The sequence below is a fragment of the Chaetodon trifascialis genome, chromosome 21, assembly GCF_039877785.1.
Source record: "Chaetodon trifascialis isolate fChaTrf1 chromosome 21, fChaTrf1.hap1, whole genome shotgun sequence".
NCBI classification, from domain to species: domain Eukaryota; kingdom Metazoa; phylum Chordata; class Actinopteri; order Chaetodontiformes; family Chaetodontidae; genus Chaetodon; species Chaetodon trifascialis.
Window position 1 is genome coordinate 8,899,149 of NC_092076.1, and position 11,287 is coordinate 8,910,435.

General features: G+C 44.3%; 1 protein-coding gene across 1 annotated transcript; it reads left to right on the top strand.

Annotated features, from left to right (window-relative positions):
* Positions 1-471: 471 nt before the first annotated feature.
* Positions 472-11,027, top strand: med1 (mediator complex subunit 1). Its single transcript, XM_070990630.1, has 16 exons — positions 472-635; positions 1,732-1,838; positions 2,461-2,539; positions 2,690-2,744; positions 3,069-3,201; positions 3,317-3,345; positions 3,507-3,578; positions 3,844-3,918; positions 4,300-4,463; positions 4,613-4,724; positions 4,809-4,933; positions 5,019-5,146; positions 5,610-5,811; positions 5,944-6,039; positions 6,208-6,313; positions 6,394-11,027. Exons 1-16 carry the CDS (start codon positions 515-517, stop codon positions 10,301-10,303), a joined length of 5,514 nt encoding a protein of 1,837 aa, XP_070846731.1. The 5' UTR covers positions 472-514; the 3' UTR covers positions 10,304-11,027.
* Positions 11,028-11,287: the final 260 nt, after the last annotated feature.

Below are 11,287 nucleotides of genomic sequence, written 5' to 3' on the forward strand. Positions count from 1 at the left end.
CTTTTTCTGAATATCAACATGAATATTTCAACCTTCCCTTGGATTTTGGCTGTTATTTGCTCTTGGCAAATCATGAATCATTTACTTGCGGCGATCGTACGCCATCTGGAGTCTTTGTAAGACATTGTCTTTTATTTTAAGCAGTCCAGTCAAGGGATTTGAGTTTTGCGTTCAGGAATAAAGGCAAAGACATGTTTCTCCTTAAATGACGTCGTTAAATATGAAAAAAGAAATAATTGTAGAAACGCTGCAAACTTGCAAATGAAAACCTGTCTTAATCATGCATTTAAAAAAATGAAAAGGGCACAAATGAGTTGCATGACTAAATAAGTCTCCAAAACATATTATTCTGAAGCTAAAGAAAAAGTTGTGTGAGCTGGAACCAAGTGTAAATTCATACAAGTTAGAGAAGAGATTTTCCACTCACCCGTTTACGAGTATAATACAGTACGGAAGCCCAGAGGGAGCAGCGCGGAAAACGAAGCCGCGAAACTGAAACGGCGACCGAGGGACAATGGCGGCGGGGCCTGGTGTTACAATGCAGAGCGGCAGCCCTGCGAGAGAGCTGTCTCTCTCGGTTCAGCAAGGAGGGAATCAGACTCATGGAGATCGGATCAAACCCGAAGAGGCCACAGGTAAGACGCAACCCGTGCTTTAATTTTAGTTTTCCTGATTGTTGTTATTATTGCTAGTGATTTGGTTTGCGACTCAGGCTAACGGCTGCTAGCGTCAAGAGCTACCTTAACCGACTGTGTAACGTTAATGTTTTCTTTTTTATGTATCCTTTTGACATGTGAAGTGGGCGAATTTACACCTCTTTGGTCAAAGTTCAATAACATTCCCTCGTGAAACGCAAGTTAATGGCACCGAGCAGATATTGTGCTTGGTGAAGTAACTTAGTAGTTAGCTCCTAGCTATATTGAGTAAATAGCTAACGTTAGCAGCTTGCTATCAACTTTGTTGAATAGTTTAACAGTAACGTTAACGTTAGGGGCCACACAAAGGTCCTTGAAAATAATGTACTGACACCACACAAGTTTGCCTTAATTTGACAAGTACAACAATAACAACAAACGTGCAAGTATTCCCACCTATGAAGTATGAACTAAGAAGCTGTAGCACTGTAGTAGCTCATTATGACAGATCATGATACCAGTGCATTAGCCTCCGTTTTGTTGACACCATGACATGACACAGTCTTATATGTGTATCAGGTGGGGACTCAGAAACGCAGTTGCAATTGTTTTGGTACCATTTATACAAAACAAAAATGGAGTAAAATGTCATGATTTATTGCTGAACATATCTATCATTAATTTACTTGTACTGTGGATTCCCCTAACATAACAGGGATTCGTGCTCTCATTTGTGACTCATTTAACTAATTGTTATTTTGATCAAATTGTATTACCATAAGTAATACAGTTTAGAAAATGCACTTAGCTAAAATTCTGCCATCTAGTACAGCAGTCCAGTACATTTTACAACAAAAACAAAAGAAACTTCCTCATGTTTGTACATAACAAAGACGCGTTATGAGATTGTTGGTTATTTGCTGTATACTTGTTTGTTTTTGTTTCAGTATTGGAGAAAAAAGTCCAATGGTTGAAGAATGGCTGTCAGTCAGTTATGTTACAGTTTAATTAAATTGTCTAGAAATGCGTGGGAGATGTTTGAAACTTGCAAACTTTTGTTCAGCTGTTATGTAATGTATGGTGCATCTTTTTTCAGAGGCAGAGAAGCAGAGTCGCATGGCTGCTTTGCTGGAGAAGCTTCACACAAAGCACAATGCTTCACGGCCATGGCAGGAGACCTGCAAGGTTGTTCGTCAGGCCATGGTGAGACAGAGACATCTTTCTCTGAAAAAAAGAAAAGAAAAATGAGCTGTTTGAATTTACAAAGTACCTCTTTAAACCTGTGGCTGGTTTCTATATCGAAGATTGCCTGAAGGTCTGGAACCAGTAGACGTGGGCATGGTTGTCCTTTGACAGTCTTGATACCCTCCGATGCTATAGTCAGACCTGAACCAACATGTTGAAATTCAAGAAAAAACAGGCAGGGCAGAAAAAAAAATATAGCAAGTTTGCAGGAAAAAGCTGCTAAGTGTAACTTGCTTCTTGTGTTCTTTTATCCTGAAAAAGAAACAGTCAATACTTGATGAACATGAGGTCATTCCTACACACTCACTTGAACATTAGTCATTGTCAGTGTCTGTCATGGTCAATCAGATTGAATTCTGCGCATAGCGCACATTTGGTTAATAATTACATTAAGAAGTTTTTATGTTCAGAATTTAGCTGCTGGGCCAGTGAAACTATAGTGGTGACATTTAAATGTCTGATCTATAATGCTGACTAAGCCAGTGAAAAACAAACTTGATCAATAAATCTTGTTGACATAGCACTTTAATCTTTTTTCAACTATTATCTAATTTCTCTGTTTTTCTTTGCACTGTCCCAGGAGAAGCGCGGTGTGATGAATGCCGCAGGTCACCAGCTCCTGCTCACCTGCTTGGAGACCCTGCAGAGAGCGCTGAAAGGTGAGACTCTAAAGGACAAAAGTAGCCTTGAATGTACAGGAACACAAGGGAGAGCGGAGCAACAAGAATTTGTTACTTTCCCTCATTAGAAACACAACTGTATTCAGACTGAAATTAACTTTTCCCGTTCTTCTCTTCCTTCTTTTTCAGTTTCATCTCTCCCCTCCATGACAGATCGTCTAGAATCCATCGCGCGGCAAAACATGTGAGTGTTTCCCCTTTTGCACCTGTCGTCTCCCAACACTGACTAATTCGGAAGGCACTGTTCAGTACAGGAAATTGAGGGTGATGGAGGATGAAGGGTGTTCAGGTCGATGGTTTGAGGAGCGTATATATGAGAATAAAACACTTGAAACTTTCATCCATTAAATAACTGAGTGGGCTACTCTTAGATTATTACAGGTGTTTGTTGTGTGTACTATTTTCCTTGTAATTATTCCTTCTGGACTGAGTCAATTGTTTGATATACAGAAATAACATTTTACTCTATCTCTGTAATTTTCTCTTGTTTCTTGTCTCGTTTGAACAGGCTGGGCTCTCACCTCAGCCCATCAGGTACTGAGTGTTACATCACATCAGACATGTTTTATGTGGAGGTGCAGCTGGACACCAGTGGCCAGCTAGTAGATGTCAAGGTGGCTCATCAGGGAGAAAACCCTACGGTCAGTTTACTGTAACTTCTATTTGACTCCATTATTCAAATGGTTCTCTTTAATTGATTCCATTAATCGTGAATACCTGTATTATAATTTTCTTATCTGTATTTGTTGGCCACAGAGTTGTCCTGAGCTGATTCAACATCTAAGGTCAGTAGAAACCATGTACTTCATTGTAGAATCCTCTTATGACAAGCAATACAAACTATAGTGAAGGATTTCTGTGTTGTGGAATGATGCAGGCAGCTGTGAGAAATGCTTGTATATGTCTGAAAGCTGTCTAAAGCACCTCTCTTCCTGCTTCACATCAGGGAGAAGAACTTTGAAGAGTTTTCCAAACATCTGAAGGGACTGGTAGAGCTGTACAAGCTGCCTGGAGACAAGTTAGTAGACTTTTGAGTGAAAAATTTCTGTCCATTATTTGAGTATTGTGGATCCAAACAGTCTGGTATGGACAGCTGATTAACTGAATACACTCTATGTTTTGCTAAGTATTGTTATTCGTTTTATTCGTTCATTTTTGTATAAGGCTAAAATACATTTAACTGCTTGTAATGGACAGTTGTTCCATGAGGCGCAGATGCCAGGTGTGTTTATGGTTGTTATTGTTTCCAGGTTTATTCAATCATCTTAATTTCTGTGTTCCAGCAAGCTCAAAACCAAGATGTATATAGCACTGCAGTCTTTGGAGCTTGATCTCACCAAGATGATGCACATGTTTAGGTAACTTCGCATGATCTCTTTTTGTCACCTTGTACCTCATCCTTAGTATCTTTGGGTTACTAGTGTTTAGCAAATGTTGCCAGGCTGTGATATCATGCTATGGGCTAATGAAGCAAACTAAAAATACAATTTTATAAGTGATGATGGTCTCAAGATTCAGTTAGTGTGGAGCTAACAAGAGCACCTAAATCGACAGAGGCATGTCATTTCCTGGTAAGTTATTTAACCAGGTGTATGAGAAAGATGTAATAGCAGCTGATTTCAGTTTATTTTTTAAGCTACACTTAGATCATTCATCATTAGTCATGCAGGAAGAGAGATCTATTCAAAATGTTAAAGGTCTGTTTTTTTTAATGCAGTCAGTTGATGTGTGTTTTCTAGGTTAGCAACCAATGCCAATACAGTGGAGACCATTCTTCATGGTAGTGTGGGCTTGTTGACAGCCAGGAGTGGTGGCCATCTTGTTACTCTTCAGTGTTACGTGTCCCCTTATGACATATTTGAGGAGGGAACAGGCACACAGCTCAACTTAACAGACAGCAATGGTAAGTGCATAGATGAAGTGGCTGAATTCATAAAGGTAAATAGGACAAGGATGAGCTTCTAGCCATACGATTTGCTAAAGCACTCTAACTATTCATGTGTGACCTCTGTCACTCTTTTCCTTGTGTGGACACTTGGATAAACTTTGCAGTTCCACGCTCTCTGGGTGTCAGTGTTTCCGTGACAATTGAGGGAACCTCAGCTGTCTACAAGCTCCCAATTGCTCCGCTCATCACCGGATCGCACCCAGTGGACAACAAGGGGTACCTCCTATTTTCAGTAAAAACATATAAAGTCCTACAGAGAACAGAGAGACAGCTGATTAATTTATTTTTGTCGTATTTCAGGACACCTTCCTTTTCCACTGTGACCAACTCCAACTGTGTGGACCTCCCAGCTTGTTTTTATCTGAAGATGAACCGCCCCATGCCTTTCTCACTGTCCTTTATTCAGAGGATGGGTAATGCTACTTGTGAGTTAACCTCATGAACAGAGAAACAAAGAAAGATACTTCTTTGTTTGATGATTTAGACTTGAACCTCTCCGTTTCTTCACAGCAATCCCAGTGTTTGAGAGCCCACCCAGCCTCTCACCTCTCTACCAGTTAATTGTCCAGAGCCAACGGCAGCTTTTGGAGGAGGGCAGCTCCACGCCACCGACCTCACACAACATGCACTTCTATTGTGTGAGCAGACACACACAATACCTCCACGCACATCATTAATATGTAGAATTTCTCTTCTTACCCTTTATTCAGTTTCTTTCTACTTCCAACCTATGCTTTACGGTTTCATAACTGTTTTTTGGTTACAGCAATGTTGTACAGGGCTTTCGTTCTGCCTTTTTGTTTGACATGTTCTGTTGTACAGAACCCCTCTCTGCCATCTTGTATTCATACACTTTTGGAAAACAAAAGTGTAGTAATGTGTACTTTCCTGTCATTCTGCATACAAAATTTATGACTTTCGATGATGCTTTGCTGGTTATGAAAGACAGCTGCATTCATGGTCTGTAGTTTGCGAAGGGAAAAGGACCCTGAATTAGAAAAAATAAAGATACACACAGCCGATACAAAAGACGTTTTAGATTATCCACAAAAATCACTGTTTGTTTGAGAAAACCTGAAAGAGACCTTTACACTTTCATAGGTGTTGCCAGATCAGCAGCACTGTTACTTTCTGAATGGTGATGCCCCAGTGCAAGACGGTTGCTCTCTTCAAGGAGCACTGGTGTCCAAGATTCCCTTCCGCCACCCAGCACAAGTGCCACTCTTGTTGGATATCATTCGGCACCAGGCAGCCTATAACACCTTGATTGGCAGCTGTGTGAAAAGAACTTCCATCAAGGAAGGTAAGTGCCTGGCTTCTGACTTGTTGTCTTTGGTTAGTCAACAACTTGTACTCAGTTTTTGTGTGTGTGTGTTTGTGTCTGATATGTTAAATTCCATGTGATGAGTGTAGCATCTTCGTTGTGTTCCCTCAGACAGTGCAGGCCTGCTGCAGTTTGAAGTATGTCCTCTTACTGACTCGAGTTTCAGCGTGTCCTTCCAGCATCCAGTCAATGAGTCATTAGTCTGTGGTGAGCGCTCACTTATACAAAATCTCAGTAATCCAGCATGTGTTGATATTACTTAAACAGGGTCCTCGAATAAAAGTGATATGAAAATGTGTAAATTGTGAAATCAGTTGCGATATCATTAATTTGCTTTTGCTGAGTCCTCTGTCCTGTCTGACCTCCTTCCTCTAGTGGTCATGGAGGTGATTGACTCCAGACAGGTGTCCTGCAAGCTATATAAAGGACTCTCAGATGCTCTGATCTGCACTGATGAATTCATCACGAAAGTGGTCCAAAGGTAAGATTGCTAATTCCTCCTCAATGCATAAATGTGGACTGAATATGTTTTTTATGGTAATTGTTTCCTCCTCTTCGTAGATGCATGTCCATCCCTGTAACCATGCGGGCCATTCGCAGAAAAGCAGAGACCATCCAGGCAGACACTCCAGCCCTCTCACTTATTGCACAGACAGTGGAGATCATGGTGAAGAATAACCTGCCACCCTCCAGTAGTCCTACCTACAACATGGCAACAGGCGATGGAACTAACCCTATGGGATTAACTGGTCTTACAGGAGGTAACACACCGACTGGAGGAGGACCTCCTGGGGGACCTAATTTTGCAGGTCCAATTACTTCTCTCTTTGGGATTTCCCGAACAGAGAGGCAAGCCCAAGGAGGAGAGTTCCCAACCCAAGGAGGGGTGGCTGGCCAGCAACCGTTGCAGCAACAACATCAGCAGCAACAGCTTGGTCAAGGTCATTCAGATGACTACAACAAAGTCACCCAGAATCCCATACTGACAAGTCTGTTACAGATAACTGGAAGTGTGGGTTCTAGTCCCAGCTCCCAGAATGCACCACCACCCCACCAGACTCCACCCCCAACATCCTCCCCTGCCAGCAACACCAAGAATCATCCTATGTTGATGAACTTGTTGAAGGACAACCCCACGCAAGATTTTGCCACACTGTATGGTTCTAGTCCATTAGAGAGGCAGAATTCTTCATCTGGCTCCCCACGGACAGAGGGTATGGGTGGTACCTGTTCTGGAGGTAACACCAAAGGGAAAAAGAAACGCCCACGGGGGACAGAAAAGGGTGGCATGATGCCCGGTACTGCTGCAGGTGGTGGAAGTGGTGGTTTAGGCATGAAATCACAACAGGCATCTTCGATGCCGCAACACCACCAGCACCACCCAGTCACACATGAGGATGACTTCCACCGTGAGCTCCTCTCTATGGATGTGGATGCATCTCAAAATTCTATTTTTGATGTCAACCTCACTACTGATGGCCTAGACACGCCGCATAGCATCACTCCAGCACCTAGCCAATGTGGAACACCACCCTCTGGCCCTAGCATGCCTTACTCACAGTCTCATGTCCAGTCTCAGCAACAGCTACCACCGGGTACTGTACCACCTCGTATGGTTCGCCTCTCTAGCTCTGATAGCATTGGACCTGATATCACAGAAATCTTGTCAGATTTACCCGAACAGACAGGCAAAGGCAGCTGTGGGAGCCATGGGCAGCACCCCATGGGCAGTGGTGGGGAGGATGTAGGTCCCCTTGGTACCCCAATCCGCGATTCCTCCAGCTCAGGTCAGGGCAGTGCAGTGTTTGACTCGGCAGACATTTTCAATACCAACAGTAATGAGAATCCTTTTACTGATGCTGCTGACTTGATTGCTGAGGCAGCTGCTACTGCCGCCACTCCCACCAGTGATTCTTCGTCCACCAATTTCTTCCCTGATGCTTCTGACTTCAATGCTGACCTCCTGACCTCAGGCCATGGCTTTTCCCAGACCTACTTTGATGACAGCTCTCCAAGTGCTGATGGAGACATAGACCTTGTCAAGGGTTTTGGGGCAAGTAGCCAGCAGAATACCCCGTCAGGAACACCTCAGAATCCCACTCCACATGGGCAGAGTACCCCTGAGCGCTCACTGAAGGACACTTTTGATATGGGGATGGGTCCTGGAGGCAGCAGTGGTGGTGGAAAACCACTCCTGGGGCCAGCTCCTGATTTGGGAGACACACATGGTGGAGGGTCCCAGAGCCCCCTCATAATGGGCCCCGGAACAGTATGCAGTGACTTTAAAAGTGCAGAACCAAAAGTTAAACAACAACCGGGACTCATGCGGCCAAAGGATGAGAATGGGGGTAGCGGTGGAGGCAGTTCTGGGATAGGGATGGGAAGCAGTTCAACAGAGGGAAAACAGGTCAAACGCAGCAGGACTCCATCTAGTGAGGGAAAGTCTAAAGAAAAACCACCAAAACGCAAAAAACTTGACCCAGACGGGAAATCTCCCTCTCACAGCTCGGGGGGACGACCATATACACCTCCTAGTGGTGGCTCAGGCTCTGGGGGAAGTGTAAGTGGAGGAGGCTCCAAATCTCCTGGTAGTTCAGGACGCTCGCAAACTCCTCCCGGTGGCGCAACACCACCAATTCCTAAAATCACTATTCAGATCCCAAAAGGGACCATAACCGGGGGGAAAACGTCATCCCACAGTGGATACACCTCCAGCAGCTCAGCCACAAGCAGCACAGGGGGAGCAGGAGGAACCAGCAGCAGCAAAAGCCATCATTCGCACTCCTCCTCCTCTGGGAAGGTCAAGTCCAAAGAAGGCTCCACAACGCAAGGCAACAGCTCCAAGCCAGGGAGTGCAGGAATAGGGGGTGGAGGTGGGCCATCCCAGTCTAAAGGCTCCTCCCAAGGAATGGGTGTTGGCAAACCAGGATCCTCCCCAATCACCAAGCATGGACTGTCAGGGCCTGGAGGTAGTGGGAGTGGAATTGGAAGTAGTAATAAAATAAAGCCTCAGGGGGGCAAGCCTTCTGGGTCTCTCATGAACCCCAACATAAAGCTCAATATCTCCCCGTCTCACTCCCGTTCCAGTAGCTCTGGTGACAAATTGTCCTCCCCTATGAAAATGCAGCAGTCCCAGGTTCCAGGAACACCTCCTTCTTCCAAGGCTAAATCACCAATGGGTTCAGGAGGTAGCAGCTCTGGAGGGTCCAAATCTTCCTCTGGTGGAGGAATGAGCTCCCAAAAGCCAATGGGTGGGAGCTCCTCTGGTTCCACATCTTCCTCATCATCCTCCAGTTCATCTTCATCCTCTGGTTCCATGACCTACTCAGGTGGCTCCCAGTCTCAGTATGGGGGTGGTGGAGGTGGAAGTGGAGGGGGAGGAGGGGCAGGAGGAGGAGGAAGTGGAAGCAGCACTGGTGGAGGGGGAGGAGGTGGAGGAAGTGGGGGTGGTGGCGCTGGTCAGAACAATGCAAATAACCCCAATGCCAAAGGAAAGTCTCCCAGTCGAAACAAGAAACCCTCTCTTACAGCAGTCATAGATAAACTTAAGAGTGTTGGCGGAGGAGGTGTCGGGGAGGATGGTTGTGAGGTAGGGCCACCAGCAGGGGGAACTGGTTCGGGATCTGCTCCTTGTGGTGGTGGTGGCCCTGGAAATATTCCCAACAGTGGACCTTCAAACATGGGTCCTTCCAAGCATGCCTCATCCTCTCAAAGTGGGGAGTATAAGCGGGAAAAGTCAGACAAAGAGGCAAAATTAAAAGTGTCTGTTTCAGGGGGGAACACTGGGGACAAAAAGCTAATAGACTCAAAAGCAGGGGGTGTGGGTACAACCGGTCTGGCCAAAATTATCATAAGCAAACCTGATGGTGGCTCACCAAGCATCAAGGCCAAAGTGACCCTTCAGAAAGCAGGGGAAGGATCTGGTGACTCAATGCGTCCCCAGATTTCTAGCCTCAAAGCTTCCCCCCTCTTCAGTGGCTCTACTCCCAAGCATGACCGTTCCTCCCCAAGCCATAGCCGCTCACCAGGATATACCCCGCTCAACCACGACAGCGAGAGTGAGTCGGGCAGCAGCTCAGTAGCCGAAAAGTCCCACCAGAACAGCCCCAGCTCAGACGATGACCAGACCATTCGCCCGCTCCCCCCCCAGGACTACATGAGCTCCATTCCTCTCAGCTCAGGGGAGAAGCACAAGAAACACAAGAAGGAGAAGAAGAAGCAGAAGGAGAGGGAACGGGAGAGGGACAGAGACCGAGAACGGGACAGGGACAAAGAGAAAAAGAAGTCTTCCATGTCCATGGGTCCATCTTCTCATCCAATAAAAGCAGACAGTTGGTCCCGGTCACCCATCTCAGCTTCAGATTCATCTTTGTCCATGCTGGGTTCAGAGCGTCCATCCCGGCCCAGTCCAATGTATATGAGAAATGAAGATGATGACCTCATGGACTCAGCCCTCACTGGCAACCTTTAATTTTATTTAGAAAGCCTCTTTATTTTACTCTTTTTTTTTCCTCTTTTAACACATGCCTTTTAACATACAAATTAAACTTCTATTTATTTTATTCAAGCCACAAATTGGAACTGGATACAAGAATATTGTGGCTCTCTGTCCTATTAAAGCTGTATTTTAATGTCATATTTTACTGTCTGAGAATCAGCGTATTCTACCTGGGGATTGGGGATGCCAATTTCATGTGAAAGTGGTTGCATTCATGTCATCCAGATCTACCCAAGAATACCAATTTTCTTAAGCTACATTAAGGAAATGGCTTTATACAGTATATTTTCAGAGAAATGGACATTATTTTTGTCTTTCCTGTGATGTCAAAAGTCTTTACTGTCGGCAAATGCTATTTCCTCTTTCTTTCAGCATTTAATACATCTGCTGCTTTTTGTCGTTGTTAGAAACATACCAGATTGCTACTATGCTATATGTTGTCAAAATACATATGACATCTGTTAAAAAAACAAAACAAAGTATTGTAAAGCAAGAAGGTTACAGCGTTCAGTTGCCTTGTTCTCCAGGTACAACTGGGAATTTTTAGATTTTGATACATTTTAAACTGTTGATGTGTAAATTAGTGTAGCTAACAAAGAATGCAGCTGATGATGATAATGGAGGAAAAGTGACATGCTGGTAAATTTTTAACTGTAGAAGTTTTGGAAGATTGAAATAAACATTTCACTTCTGAAAAGATTCATTGTCATATATCTGTATTTTCAGTTTATTGTATTGACTTCCTGACTTGAATGGTCAAGAATGGTTTGAGGTGCTTCTGGGACAGTCAGTAGCTCCAAATGCACACTAGATGGCAGCAGAGGGTCAGGCTGCTCCGTCACGTTCTAGTAGGTGTTTTTTTTGTTGTTGTTTTTTGGGTTTTTTGTAATGAGTTACACACTCTCAGAGGTAATGTGTAGAGGTTAAATTAAATTTCACACATTTATTCACAGGCAT

Excerpts from the sequence above, each read along its gene's own strand:
- med1 (XM_070990630.1), top strand. The coding sequence starts at position 515 with ATGGCGGCGGGGCCTGGTGTTACAATGCAGAGCGGCAGCCCTGCGAGA. Across the intron at positions 3,579-3,843 it reads TACAAGCTGCCTGGAGACAA|CAAGCTCAAAACCAAGATGT; the intron begins GTTAGTAGACTT and ends TCTGTGTTCCAG. Across the intron at positions 5,812-5,943 it reads AAGAACTTCCATCAAGGAAG|ACAGTGCAGGCCTGCTGCAG; the intron begins GTAAGTGCCTGG and ends GTGTTCCCTCAG.